The following is a 15,749-nucleotide window of genomic DNA, read 5'->3' as shown; positions in this document are numbered from 1 at the left end:
ACAAATGTCATCAGCAGGAACAATACAATCAGTTAACAATCATAAGCATAAAAAAATAAACAAAACATTAATTGAATGGGGGGGCTTATTCCCTTACATATACATGTATAAACACAAAGCTTTTTTTAAATCAATCTTTATTGATGCTTTTAAACATTATTATATTTATGATGCAATGCAATTACTAACTGTTATATCATCAGTTATTATTAAAGCAAATTTGTAGCAAATTGCACTGGAATAAAGAGATAAAGTGTGAAAGCAGAGTGTTGAACGTTAAATTGCTGCAGTGTGGAGGTGTTAATCATCCTCTCCAGGACAGGAAGTAGATCTGTCCTAGTGTGTCTCCACACATGATCTGACTCGGATCATTGGGGTTCACCTGCAGCACCTCGACCGGAGCACCACAAACAAACAGACCTACCTGTGATGGAGAGAGAGGGAGAGAAAGAGAGAGAGAGAGGCAAATTACACACAACTCAACACAAACACACAAGCACACACACAAACACACAAATGCAGACACACATGTTTCTTTGTGTCTCTATCCCACAGTTTGACCGTCCTGTCGTACGAGGCTGAGATGATGATGCTCTCTGTGAGACGCAGGACACTGATCCTGTCACTGTGCACCTGCAGAATCCACACCACATTTACTTCAGAGTAGATTCAATAACTTCAAACTCCACAAAGACTTTAAACTACAGTCCAAATCATCAAGATGATGACTTGATTATTATTTTCCTATAAAACCACAAGAAGTTTCAACAATCTGCATTCCAGTAATGGACATAAGTAGTGTATATTGTAGAAAACTGGATATTTGGAAAGTTACAAAATGCACCTCTAGGGTTATGACATCACTACCATGTATTCACACATATGTAAATCAGAGCAGGTCTTACACTTGATGTGTAAGTAAGTGCTTTTGTATGTTATTGTTGTATGTGTGTTCACACTTGTGTGTGTTGTTTTGTAATGCTGTAAAGTGTGTTATTACTGTTTGTATTTGTGTGTGTTATTTCTGTGTAAGTGATTTCTGTGTGTGTGTGTGTTATTTCTGTGCTATTTGTGTGTTTGTGTGTGTTATTTCTGTGTGTGTGTTTGTTTTTTGTGTTATTTCTGTGTATGAGTGTCTGTGTGTGTGTTATTTCTGTGTGTGTGTTTGTTATTTCTGTGTGTGTGTGTGTGTTATGTCTGTGTGTGTGTTTATGTCTGTTATTTCTGTGTGTGTGTGTGTGTGTGTGTGTATCCAGACTGTTGAATCTTGTGATTTTATAGGAAGTCATCATCTTGATGATTTGGACTGTAGTTTAAATGTATTTGTGGAGTTTGAAGTTATTGATTCTACTAAAAATAAGAAAGAACATATAAAAAAAACAACCACAGCTGTCCTTCTGATTCCCCAACTCTGTTTCTTTTCCTTTTTCTTTTTTTCCCCTCCATTTTTACCTGCTCGTCTGTATCGAGGGTGCTACAAACAAAAGGTGAAGTAAATCTCAATCCTGGAATGAGACATCCTGATAAACCGTTGTCTATTAAATGGTGTTTAAATGTTTAATATTAGCCTAGCATTAATATTAACAGTAGTGTAGACTGTTAAGTGCAAAAGTATGTACACCTTTATATCTAAATGATGAATCTAATGAGACACTGAAATAAAAGATATAATCCATCCAGAGTCATGTGCTTATAGTAAAATAATCAAAATCTGGATGGTGTGATAAAGGATGACTTACTGTACAGTTACCACTCCAAAACGTTGATTACTGTCCTCTAACAGCGCATCCTGAAGTGTGTTATTACTCTTTTTCCACAGGATTTTTGAATCTATTAATGTATGACTTGTACTTTTATCTGTTTCCAGTTACAGAAAATAATTTAGCTCCTGATAAATCGTGTGTGTGTGTATGTGTATGTGTGTGTGCGTGTGTGTGTGTGTGTGTGTGTGTGTGGTGGAAAAGTGCATGATTCTTTTAAATCAGCAGCAACAACGCAACCTTTCCGAACAAGGTGTAGTTCCTGAGTTCCTGACAGGCCAATCAGAGCTTAGCTGGACTCATAGATCCCTTCTTCATCAACAGCTTCTGGAGCTGCAGGTCGAAACATGTGAGAATAAACACATGAGTATAAACATGTGAGGAAAAAACACATAAGGATAAACATGTGAGGATAAACACATGAGGATAAACATGTGAGGATAAACATGTGAGGATGAACACATGAGGATAAACATGTGAGGATAAACACATGAGGATAAACATGTGAGGAAAAAACACATAAGGATAAACATGTGAGGATAAACACATGAGGATAAACATGTGAGGATAAACACATGAGGATAAACATGTGAGGATGAACACATGAGGATAAACATGTGAGGATAAACACATGAGGATAAACATGTGAGGATAAACACATGAGGATAAACACATGAGGATAAACATGTGAGGATAAACACATGAGGATAAACATGTGAGGATGAACACATGAGGATAAACAGGATCTCAGTTCATTTTATTGGGAGATGCTTTTTTGTTTTTTGTTTTGTTTTTTTCGTTTTAATATTCCGATCTGATCCAAGTCAAAGGTACATAATCATTCAGTATGGCAAAGTTTCAGCTTGTCCAGTTTGTGAGCTGCAGAATGTTCAGTAATTCTTACTTCATCATTAGCATTAATTTTACTTGTGATAAGTGTATGTTAGAAGACTACATATGCGATGTATACTTCTATGTATGCTGGAAGACTTGCTGTGATAAATGGAACCATGAATTCTGCTGTCTACCAAAAAATCCTGAAGGACAATGTGTGGCCATCTGTTGGTAACCTCAAGCTGAAGCGAACTTGGTTCTGCAGCAGGACAATGATCCAAAACACACCAGCAAGTCCACCTCTGAATGGCTGAAGAAAAACAAAATGAAGACTTTGGAGTGGCCGAGTCAAAGTCCTGACCTGAATCCTATTGAGATGCTGCAACATGACCTTAAAAAGGCGGTTCATGCTCGAAAACCCTCTAATGTGGCTGGTTTACAACAATTCTGCGAAGATGACTGGACCAAAATTCCCCCACAGACACTTGATTGCAGTTCTTGCTGCTAAGTGTGGCTTATTAGGTTTGGGGCAAACACTTTTTCACACAGGGCCATGTGGGTTTGGATTTAGTTTTCCCTTAATAATAAAAACCTTTATTTAAAAACTGCATGTTGTGTTTACTTGTGTTATTTTTGACTAATGTTTAAATTTGTTTGATGATCTGAAGCATTAAAGTGTGAGAAACATGAAAAAAAAATTGAAAATCAGAAAGGGGCCAATTTTTAAAAAAAAATTTTATTGCTAAGATAAGAAATATGACGACAATACATGATGCAGAGGAGTTTATGCTTCTTATGAGTCTACACTTTAGTTTCTCAGGATCAAGACAAGTTGCATTTATAATATTATCTTTAAGAAAGATAAAATAAAGGTTAATCTCTATATCTCCTGTATGTGTTGAAATAGAATTTAGCCAAAGATGTAATGTAATTTCTCAAAGGATGTTTTATCTGTATTTCAAGAATGCAAACAACATTAATTAAGCTTCAACAATGGGAGCTTTTTAGTTTTATGCTCAACCACAACCACTGTTTCAGCTTATAAACATCAGTCTACACAAAGGCAGTAGCACTTCTTTAAAAATTTATGTTTTTTTTTTTGTTTTTTTTTGTGTTTGTGTGTGTTGGCTGTGCCTTTAAATTCACAGGAAGTTCAGGTTTTAAAGCAAGAGAATTTTTACATTTGGAGGATCTTCCCTGTGATTTAACGATTCATTCATGACCTATTGCATATTTGCACTGTCTCGGTTAGCAACAAACAATGGCACATAATAAAAGCTTTTAACATTTACCTGACCCGAATTAATAAAATACAAAAGACTAAGGACCCTTTATTAGGAAGTAATTGTGCAGCAGTACAAAATGAGGGGGCAAATATAGCTAAGAGAAAGTGAAGAAGAGACAAATGGATGAATCAGGCTTTTGAAGGCACTGAGACTCATTGCAGCATAAAGAGGTTTAACTGGTCACCAACTTAGCAAGGCTAAATTAAGTAACTTATAACATTTTTATGACTTTTGGGGCAAAATATCTCATTCATAAATAAAAAAGACAAAGCACCTTTGAGAACTAATAAAGCTCTACAAATAACTGACTACTGATTACAGGATGTAGAGCAGTAGTCGCATCGCTTGAGATCAATACGGTATTTTCGTCAAACACGCATGTGAGTGGGAGTTTCACAGTAGGAGCAAGATCATTTGAGTAAACAATTTGTGTCAAGTTAGCTCTCAAAATGGCAGGGAAAAAGGTGATGTTCAAGTGTGCCCATGTGTATGATGTGGCTCTTTGCGGTAACACAGTAACAAATACTCTTGGTCTCTGACTGGTTGGCCACCCCTGATGTAGAGGATGTACAGTACAGAGATGAGTCATTTCTCAGCACGCAAAGAGTTTCTGGTGATTACCAACGTACTTCTGAGGATGACAAAAAAATATTTTTTGGGAGTGAGTTGATTCTTTGATCAAGTTGAATTAGTGGCTCTTGAACGTTTGGAGCTGAATCACAAATTTGAAGAGTCATTTTTGTGATTGAAATGGCACAAATCTTTTGGTATGATTAAAAGGTGTAACATCTCAGTATGTTATGAAGGCTTCTGGGGAAACATCATAGTGCATGTTGCAGTTTGCTTTAAAATAGTGTACTTAAAGTTCATTGACACATTTGGTATTGAGATATATAAATACTCCTACAGTAGAAGTAACTCGGTACCTGGAGCTTCGGTGTTTGCTGATTGTTTGCTTTATTGAAACTTCTTGCTTACTTTTGGTACATTATGATTTTTATTTTCTTGGAAGGGTCAAAAAGTCAATTGTTGTAGGAGTTTCTGTAATACAGTAAAAGTATATTACAATACAATAATATGTCCCAGTTTCATCAGTTTTCGTGTAGGTTGTTTGTGATCAATGTTTGTCATTCTAAAGGGTATCAGCGTACCTTATTCTCTGTGTTGTCTCCTTTTCCCTTTTCACCTTTTTCTAAAGGTTTTTACTCATTAGCTTCTCAGTGCCTTTAAAGATTGTTGTGAAGACTGATGAGGGAGGGATAAATCTGTGAAACTCTTCGTTTTTTACATCTCTCTATTAAATAAGACATAACAATACACAACAATGATATTTGTAACAAATCGGTCTTTAATTCAATTTAAGGAAATAACTACGGGAAATAACAAAATAATAAAAAATATCTAATAAAAAATTAGTCAAGTACTCTGTCTTATTTTAGTTATTTTGATGATCATGTATTTTGTGGATGGATAATAATTCCTGTTGAGTCACGCCTCGTGTTGACAAAGCAAGGTGTTGGTCCTCAAAGAAGTGTTAATGCTGTAACGCTATCAATATCACTGTGACTCTGAGACAGTTTTGCATATAATTCTGTGGAGATCAATGTTATTAACTTGTGGTTATCTGGTTCAATCAAGAGTGGAGAAAAGTGCTTTGTAGGTCCTCTGTGTGCTTTTCAAGCAAAAGTGAAGCATCAGAGGGAGTGTTCACTTTTAAAAATTCTGTAGAAGTGATTCAATGTGAAGGGAAAGTTGTATTTTGTTTCTAGTATTGCATGCAGAGAAGAAACAGGTTCAGTCATTCCATGATAGCGTATGCATGTGGAAATAAATAGTAAGTTTGAGTCAATTCAACCCACTGTGTTTTCCGTATAAGAATGTCTTATTTTTTGTAATCTGTGGGTTGTGTTACTCACGCTTAAGAATGTATCATGTTATGAAGAATTTAGTTTTCATGTACTTTCCTGTTACTGGAGCATCCGTATGGTTTTCTGTGCTGTCAAATATTACACTCATTTTTTTTTTGTCCTATAGGATTAGGGGCTGCTACTGTTGTCTATGTTTACATATCTAGGATTTACTTCCCACTGTTTTCTCTGGAAATGAGACAGATCCATTTTGATGTAAGACAGACTTTATTGATTTTCAGTAACTCCAGTAAGTTTTACTTTTCCTTCTTTAATTTTCCAAAATGTTCATAATTAACGCTGCACTGTTTAATGTGTAGTCTATAATGAAAGATCCCTATTTATATTCTATGTCTGGTGTCATAAATAATACACATCCGGGACTACATCTATAAACCAAAACTATGTGCTACACTTATCCTTTAAACCCTAAACCCCTCTTTCTTTTTAAAGCCACACCCACAATCTATCACGCTATAACACACACAGAGCTAAGAGAGTTTCAGAGTTTCTCTCTCTCTCTGCCTGTGTGTGTGTGTGTGTGTGTGTGTGTGTGTGTGTGTGTGTGTGTGTGTGTGTGTGTGTGTGTGTGTGTGTGTAAAATCAGAAAAATGGCAGAGGCCAGTGTTTCTTTGGATCAGTTGAGCTGTCCAGTGTGTCTGGATCCCCTAAATGATCCAGTGACTATTCCCTGTGGTCACAGTTTCTGTAAGGTGTGTATTAATGGTCACTGGGATCAGGAGGATGTGAAGGGCATCTACAGCTGTCCTCAGTGTAGAGAGACTTTTACTCCAAGACCTGTTCTACGCAGGAACAACATGCTGGCTGAAGTGGTGGAGAAACTGAAGAAGACTGAACTCCAAGCTGCTTCTCCTGCTCACTGTTACGCTGGACCTGGAGATGTGGAGTGTGATTCCTGTACAGGGAGAAAACACAAAGCCATCAAGTCCTGTCTGGTTTGTTTGGCCTCCTTTTGTGAAGATCATCTTAAACCTCACTATCAGTCTCCTGCCTTTAAGAAGCACAAGTTAGTTGAAGCCTGTGCAGAGCTCCAAGAGAAGATCTGCTCTGAACATGACAAACTGATGGAGATTTACTGTCGTACTGACCAAAGCCTAATCTGTTACTTGTGTACGATGGAAGAACACAAAGGTCATAATAAAGTTTCAGCTAAAACAGAAAGAACTGAAAAACAGGTGAGAACTGAATATCATGCTAATATTTTCAAGTAAATATATTTTCTATTAAGGGACATTTTGTTAGAAGTCAAAGAGCTGTTGGTTATTAAGTTATTCAGTTATAAATTGTACACAGATTGTGTTAAAACTGTAACTTTTATTGCCCTGTTTCTGTTATATTATTTTTAGTTTAGTAGACACATATTATTTTATAAATGTTTATATTACACATTTTAGTTGGGAAAGTGAATAGATACATACATACATACATACATACATACATACATACATACATACATACATTCATACATACACAGGTAGAACTTTTTTGTAATTGTGTAGTAAAGGTACACAAAAAAAGCCCAGTTATACAGAAACTTCAGGCATGGCCTTTCTCACTAACATCACTTATTTTATAACTCCACTGAAAGGTCTACAGGAAAAAGCATTTAAAATAAATAAAATTTATTTATGTGACTATTTCTGTACAGCCTTAATGTAATGTACTTTGATAACGGAACATTTTTCCCCATTTTCTTTACATTTTTATTCTATGATATACAGGTCATACATGTCTTCTCTTTAAAGTTCTCTGGTATTTTTTATATTCTGGTTGTGGGCCAGCTGATGGAACCATGTATTTGTTTCTCTGCTGTAGACTACTTTAAAATTGTTCACATATGGTAATAAAGCCTGCCTGTACTTGCAACCATCTATTTCACCTGTACAATATAAATGGACTTCATCTTTTCCTTTGCAACTAAAATTAACACACTGAGCTACTGATGCAGAAATAAATACATTTATCTTATTTGGTATCAGAATGAGTTAAAGAAGGAGCAGATGAAATTCCAGCAGAGGATCCAGGAGACACAGAAGAAAGTGCAGGAGCTGAAACAGACTGTGGAGTCTGTTATGGTAAGAATCTCTCACACACATGATTTAAAAGAATTGTGCACTTTTACACCATACACACATGCACACACACACTCTCTCTCACTCTTTGTCTTTCTCTCTCTCTCTCTCTCTCTCTCTCTCTCTCTCTCTCTCTCTCTCTCTCTCTCCTTCTTCTTCTTCTTTGGAATTACAATAACAATTGCTCTTTTAATAAAACTCGCTCCACTGTGTGTGTGCATGTGTGTGTCCTTACAGAGGCGTTCACAGGCAGCAGTAGATGACAGTGAGAGGATCTTTACTGAACTGATCAGCTCCATGGAGAAAAGGCGCTCTGAAATGATGGAGCTGATCAGAGCTCAGGAGAACGCTGAAGTTAGTCGAGTGGAAGGACTCCTGAATCAACTGGAGCAGAAGATTGCTGATCTTAAGAGGAGAGTCACTGAGCTGGAGCAGCTTTCACACACAGATGATGACATCCACTTCCTCCAGGTAACACTCACTGTCTGATCTACAGAGGGCGCTGTTCCTCACAAAGTTTCCTCCTAAAAGCTCATTACAGCAACAAGAAATGCTCCTGTCTGAGATCACAAGTGTGTCTTTGTTCTGATTCAGTCTGAGATTCATTCGTTCCTCTCGTCCATTTTTCTCCTTCTCTATGATGTGTTTCCTCTCTGTAGAGTTTCCCGTCTCTCTGTGTTTCTCCTGGATGTGATGACTCACCCAGCTTCACTGTCAATCAACATCTCTCATTTGATGGAGTGAGGAAATCTCTCTCAGAGCTGAAAAAACGATTCGAGCAAATCTTTGAGAAAGATTTCAACAAAATCAGACCACAAGGTGAACAAACTAACATTGCTTCAGCATCATAGTAAAGAAACCTTCATGTAACAGGGATAAGACGTAAGCAGGATCAAGACTATTGTCATCTACTCCTATGTATTAAAATTGACGTTACTTCAACAATAAATCCAGAACCACTTCTTACTGAACGTCACAAATGCATATTATAAATATGCTAAGAACTGAGGTTAAGTGAAACAGAATATAACACTCTGTAAAGTGAAAGTAAAAACAAATGTCAAAGTTTTGCATAGGAAATTATATTGCTTACGCTCAAGTTTTAAAGTTTTGAGATGTTATTGATGCTTACATTCAAATGCTGCTTAATATTAAGAGATTTTTGACCAATATCTTTGTTTTTGCACTATATCCACTATATATATTTCCACACCATTTTTCTGTTTCCATTTTGTCTCTGTGTCTCCATAGCTCCAGTACTTCAGATGACTTTACCCTCAAAACCAAAGGGCAGAGAAGATTTTCTGCAGTGTAGGTGCACACACACACACACACACACACACACACACACACACACACACACATACACAGTATAGTAATAAGTATAACAGCAATAAATTGTAGGACCCTGTGTGCAAAACATTCTCTACAGCTATATGGTAGAACAACAGGTTTAGTCTCTCATGACTCTCATGACTCTCATGAGCTGGGAATGGAACATGGTATTGTATTGGAACTGGATCTAAAGCAGGACATTGGACTGAAACTTGGACTGAAGCAGGACATTGGACTAGAACTGGGACTGGAGCAGAGCCTGGGAGGCTGCCACATTGGCCTCAGCAGGAATCTTAGCCTGGGAGGCTGTTATGTCAGGCATGCTGAGAGGCTGCCACATTTTCTTGGCATGGAGCAAGGCTTTAAAGGGGCCTGGAATATAACTTGGAACTAGATTTGGGAATCATGAAGCGGGTCTTAGAGGTCTGCATTGGAGGCCATCCCCTAGACCTTAGAGGAGAGCTCAGCAGTGTAGGCTACCATGTCCGACTCTTGGTGTATAGGGGCCTTTGAGCCCAGTGAAGGCTGTCCTGTCACCCTTGTCTTGAAAAAGAGCTTGTCTTGAATACAAGAATACAAGACAGACTGTGATGCAGCTCCCAGGAATGCTATCAGTGGTTCCTCTGTAAAATGTAGTCAGGATGGGGGGAGAGAGATGCGCTTTTCTCAGCCTTCAGAAGTTCTCAGTTAGATGAACACCAAGAAACTCTACAGGTGATCCATCAATTTTTAATCGTCTGTGCTCTCCTGAAGTCAACAACCATCTCTTTAGTTGTATCAACATTCAGAGACAGGTTGTTGGCTCTACACCAGGTAGTTAGCTGTTGCATTTTCTCTCTGTATGCTGACTCATCATACTCACCACAGTCATGTCACTGGCGAACTTGATAATATGGATCTGTGCATTGCTGCACAGTCATGAGTCAGCAAGGTGAACAGCAGTGGGCTGATCACGCAGCCCTAAGGGGCTCCAGTGTTTTGTGTGGTGGTGCTGAAATTGCTATTCCCGATCCGGACTGACTGAGGTCTCCCAGTCAGGAAGTCCAGGATGCAGTTGCAGCGTATTTTGTAGGTTTGGTCTGAAATGATCTTGTTTCAGCTGATAGGCTGCATGAGCGTGATGCAGTTTACCCAATCCTGGTCAGTGCAGGGAAAGACGCAAACGCTATATCAACTCATTGTTGGGTTGTTGGGTTGTTGATTTTCTCTTTGTTTCTTTCCTTTGGCACTGCCATTGTCCCGTCTGGTGTAAAAGTACAAAACTATTTTACAGTAAAGAAAAATCAACACAAGCATTGTGTCCGGATATGTAATTACTGTTGTTGGCTGATACATGAACTGTAGGGGGTCTAAGTGAGCTTGTGTGAGTAGGGGGTCTGAGTGAGCTTAAGTGAAAGTTCACCTGTAAGAAGGACAATGGACCCAAATGCATTCTAACCTGTGGACATTTCTATTACTGTAGATTTCTGTCATCTGACTCTGGATCCAAAAACAGCACATCGTCGACTCATCCTGTCTGACATGAACAGAGCATTGATAAGCAGAAGGAGAGAACAACCATACCCTGAACATCCAGAGAGATTTGACTCCTGGCCTCAGGTGTTGTGTAAGGAGAGTTTGTGTGGACGCTGTTACTGGGAGGTGGAGTATAGTGGTATGGGTGTGGACATATCAGTCTCATTTAATAATATCAGAAGGAAAGGACGGCTGAATAGCGGTTTGTTTGGACGCAACAGTCAGTCCTGGTGCCTGCAGTGTTTTAAACTCTCTCATTGTTTCTGGCACAAACGAAACAAGACTGAGCTCCAAGGTCCATCATCCTCCAGAATAGGAGTGTATTTGGATCACAGTGCAGGAACTCTGTCCTTCTACAGCGTCTCTGACACCATGAGGCTCCTCCACAGTGTCCGCATCCCATCCAATAAGCCTCTATATGCTGGATTCCGTGTATGCTATTTGTACTCAACTTTGAAGTTATGCGATAAAGTTTAATTGTTACTAAAATTTCTTAGTCAAATTAAAACCGACGTTTCAGATTTTCTCTAGATTAATAATTTACCTAAAAAAAACAAAGCAAATTTTTGTAGAATTGTTTTACATTTTTTTATTATTTTTTTATTTTTATTAATTTTTTTAAATCTCAAAACATTCAAGAAAACAGTTTTTTCAGAAATAACAAAGTGCAACTAATCTGCGTTTTCTTTCTATTCTGCTGCTGATGGAAAAACACCATACTGTGTGCAAAAGGCATTTTTATTTAATACGTTGTACCTTGCATGATAATTCCTTGGCTATGCTTCATTGCCTTTATAATTATTTACTACAAAATATTTTCTAGATTAATCTGTTGACAATATGTGTGCAGCTCTATAATCCTGGGTGATTAGGACTTTTCTGCTTTTGCTCTTGCCTTGACTTGTTACTGTTGTTTACTGTTCGACTGACTGGGTTTTTCTTTGTTTCTCTACTGATGCCATTGTTTTTATTAAACTTTCACACCTACACTTCTATTTTTTTCAGCATCTTTGTCCTGACAACATTTTTGACACATGGGATGTCACTTGTATACATGTATAATCACAAAGCTTTTTTTAAATCAATCTTTATTGATGCTTTTGGACATTATACATTATTATGTTTATGATCCAAAGTAATTATTAACTGTTATATCATCAGTTATTATTAAAGCAAATTTGTAGCAAATTGCACTAGAATAAAGAGATAAAGTGTGAAAGTAGAGTGTTGAATGTTAAATTGCTGCCGTGTGGAGGTGTTAATCATCCTCTCCAGGACAGGAAGTAGATCTGTCCTGGTGCATCTCCACACATGATCTGACTCGGATCATTGTTGTTCACCTGCAGCACCTCGACCGGAGCGCCACAAACAAACAGACCTACCTGTGACGGAGAGAAATAGCTAAAAAGCTAGAAATTTGGAAAAAAGCTAAAACATGAGAAAGCTTTACAACACGGACGAGAATTCCTGACTCACAGGTTTTCAGGTCCACGAGGTCAGGGTCGGAGTCTCATTAAACCACATGTGACCCTTTGAATCTCCACATACAATCAGTTCTGTGGATGAAACCATAAAAACAGAACTGAGGTCTCAGAAGGTATAAAAAAAAATAGTGTGCTAATGAGTGTGTGTTAGTGCTGCAGTTAAAAGAAGACGTGTGCAACATATTCCTGCAATCTCCAAAACACACACTCACACACAACATATCACACCGATGTCAAATCTATCTGATTTAAAGAATTCAGAATTACAACAAATGATTGTGTAAGTAAGTGCTTTTGTATGTTACTGTTATGTGTGTTCACACTTGTGTGTGTTGGTTTGTAATGCTCTGTTTGTGTTTACCCCGTGTGTGTTTGCATGTGTGCTATTTCTGTTTGTGTGTGTGTGTGTGTTATTTCTGTGTGAGTGTGTTATTTCTGTGTGTGTGTGTTATTTCTATTTGTGTGCGTTTTTGTGTGTTAATTCTGTGAGTTATTTCTATGTGTGTTTGATTACAGAGTAACTCTGGATGGTCTTTCTATTACATCATGTGCAGCAGTAAAAGTCTTCGGTGTGATTATTGATATCGGTCTCTCATCTGAAGCTCACATACATAATACCACAAGGGTGGCTTTCTTTCATCTCAGAAATATTGCTAAGATAAGAAATATGATGTCAGTACATGATGCTCAAACTCATACTGTTTCTGGATGATCTCCCTCCGTTCCGGCAGCAGTAAAGGCCCCAGCAAAAACACGGAGAAGCCTTTTTTTTGCTGATGATGTTGCAGAGAGACGAATCTGTGATAATGCTCAGGACCAGGTGCACATCCTGAGAGGACCAGAGTAGAAAAATTAATGTTGAACAGGATTGTCACTGCAGCCAATTAACTACTGTAGCACATGTTCACATGTTATAAAATGTAAAAATATCTGTGTGCTTCATATTTAACATTTATGGAAGGAGTCCCTAACAAAGCTGTTTTTAGGACAGAGGAGTTTACGCTTCTTATGAGTCTACACTTTAGTTTATCAGGATCAAGACAAGTTGCATTTATTATATTATTATCTTTAAGAAAGATAAAATAAAGGCTAATCTCTATATCTCCTGTATGTGTTTTGTGTGTGTGTGTGTGTGTGTGTGTGTGTGTGTGTGTGTGTGTGTGTGTGTGTGTGTGTGTGTGTGTGTGTTGGCTGTGCCTTCAAATTTTTACAGTTGGAGGATTTCCCCTGTGATTCATTCATGACCTATTGCATATTTGCACTGACTACAACAAACAATGGCACATAATAAAAGCTTTTAAGAATTACCTGACCCGAATTAATAAAATACAAAAGACTAAGGACCCTTTATTAGGAAGTAATTGTGCAGCAGTACAAAATGAGGGGACAAAAGAACAATACTAAACAAATGCAGCTAAGAGAAAGTGAAAAAGAGAAAAATGGATGAATCAGTCTTTGAAGGCACTGAGACTCATTGCAGCATAAGATCTTTAACTGGTCACCAACTTAGCAAGGCTAAATTAAGTAACTTCAACGTATTTATGACTTTTGGGGCAAAATATCTCATTCAAAAATGAAAAAGACAAAGCACCTTTGAGAACTAATAAAGCTCTACGAATAACTGACTACTGATTACAGGATGTAGAGGATGTACAGAGATGAGTCATTTCTCAGCACGCAAAGAGTTTCTGGTGATTACCAACGTACTTCTGAGGTTGACAAAAAAATATTTTTTGGGAGTGAGGTGATTCTTTGATCAAGTTGAATTAGTGGCTCTTGAACGTTTGGAGCTGAATCACAAAATTGAAGAGTCATTTTTGTGATTGAAATGGCACAAATCTTTTGGTATGATTAAAAGGTGTAACATCTCAGTATGTTATGAAGGCTTCTGGGGAAACATCATAGTGCAAGTTGCAGTTTGCTTTAAAATAGTGTACTTAAAGTTCATTGACACATTTGGTATTGAGATATATAAATACTCCTACAGTAGAAGTAACTCGGTACCTGGAGCTTCGGTGTTTGCTGATTGTTTGCTTTATTGAAACTTCTTACTTACTTTTGGTACATTATGATTTTTATTTTCTTGGAAGGGTCAAAAAGTCAATTGTTGTAGGAGTTTCTGTAATACAGTAAAAGTATATTACAATACAGTATTATGTCCCAGATTCATCAGTTTTTGTGTAGGTTGTTTGTGATCAATGTTTGTCATTCTAAAGGGTATCAGCGTACCTTATTCTCTGTGTTGTCTCCTTTTCCCTTTTCACCTTTTTCTAAAGGTTTTTACTCATTAGCTCAGATTCTCAGTGCCTTTTAAGATTGTTGTGACGACTGATGAGGGAGGGATAAACCTGTGAAGCTCTTAAACTCTTCTTTTATTAAATCTGTCAATAATATTATACTTTTAAATACACAACAACAATATTTATAACAAATCAGTCTTTAATTAAATTTCTTCACATCCATATAACTGGGTGGGAAATTGATGCCGTTAAAACACAGAAAATAACAAAATAATAGGAAATATTTACTAAAAAATGAGTCAAGTACTCTTTATCTTATTTTAGTTATTTTGATGATCATGTATTTTGAGGATGGATAATAATTACTGTTGAGTCACGCCTCATGGTGAGAAAGCAAGGCGTTGGTCCTCAAAGAAGCGTTAGTGCTGTAATGCTTTCAATATCACTCTGACTCTGAGACAGTCTTGCGCATAATTCTGGGGAGACCAGTGTTTTTAACTTGTGGTTATCTGGTTCTGGTTATAAGAGTGGAGAAAAGTGCTTTGTAGGCTCTCTGTGTGCTTTTCAAGCAAACGTGGAGCATCAGAGAGAGTGTTCACTTTTACTAATTCCGTAGAAGTGATTAAATGTGAAGGAAAAGCTGTGTTTTGTTTCTTGTATTGCATGCAGAGAAGAAACAGGTTCAGTCATTCCATGTGTCACGGTCGACGCACCTGCCCCGCCTCCCAGCCAGCAACACCGAGAAGCATCGCCGGAATATTAGGCACTTCCGGACTACTATTCCCACAAAGCCCCGCGCCGACCTAATCACGCCGCCAGCTGTTTCCCATTTCCCATGCTATAAAGACTGAACTTGAACTTTCCCCCAGTGCGAAGTCTTGACTAGCGTTTGCTGTCATTCTGAGCGTTTCCTTGTTGTTATTCTGTTTTCCGGTTTTGACTCTGTTCTGATACTCTGACTCTCCGATTGTCTGCTGCCTGCCCTGACCTTCTGCCTGCCTTTTTGTTTATGATTCTGTGCCTGCCCTTCGATATCGCTTTGCCGTGCTTTGACCCTGCCTGTCTGTGTATGATCTGTTAATAAATTCATGCTGCACATGGATCACCAGCCGTACGACTCCTCCTTACAGGAGACTTCGCCACCAAACGATCCAGCAGCCGTGTTTCAGCTCGCCACCCAGCTCTCTGCCCAAGCCCAACAGCTCGCTGGGCACCATCAGCAGTTAACGCGACTCACCTCGCTCACCGGAGAACTCGCTGCCGCCCTACAGGGTCTACGCGCAGCCACCGTGGCG

General features: G+C 38.1%; 1 protein-coding gene across 1 annotated transcript; it reads left to right on the top strand.

The window, feature by feature from the left end:
* The first annotated feature begins 6,388 nt into the window (after window positions 1–6,388).
* Window positions 6,389–12,071, top strand: LOC132857713 (E3 ubiquitin/ISG15 ligase TRIM25-like). Its single transcript, XM_060887693.1, has 6 exons — window positions 6,389–6,983; window positions 7,788–7,883; window positions 8,118–8,351; window positions 8,540–8,699; window positions 9,132–9,191; window positions 10,678–12,071. Exons 1-6 carry the CDS (start codon window positions 6,399–6,401, stop codon window positions 11,205–11,207), a joined length of 1,665 nt encoding a protein of 554 aa, XP_060743676.1. The 5' UTR covers window positions 6,389–6,398; the 3' UTR covers window positions 11,208–12,071.
* The last annotated feature ends 3,678 nt before the right edge of the window (window positions 12,072–15,749 follow it).

This window comes from Tachysurus vachellii, chromosome 15 (assembly GCF_030014155.1).
Source record: "Tachysurus vachellii isolate PV-2020 chromosome 15, HZAU_Pvac_v1, whole genome shotgun sequence".
Taxonomy (NCBI): domain Eukaryota; kingdom Metazoa; phylum Chordata; class Actinopteri; order Siluriformes; family Bagridae; genus Tachysurus; species Tachysurus vachellii.
The sequence above is the reverse complement of the archived record's forward strand: the minus strand, read 5'-3'. Positions and strand labels throughout refer to the sequence as shown.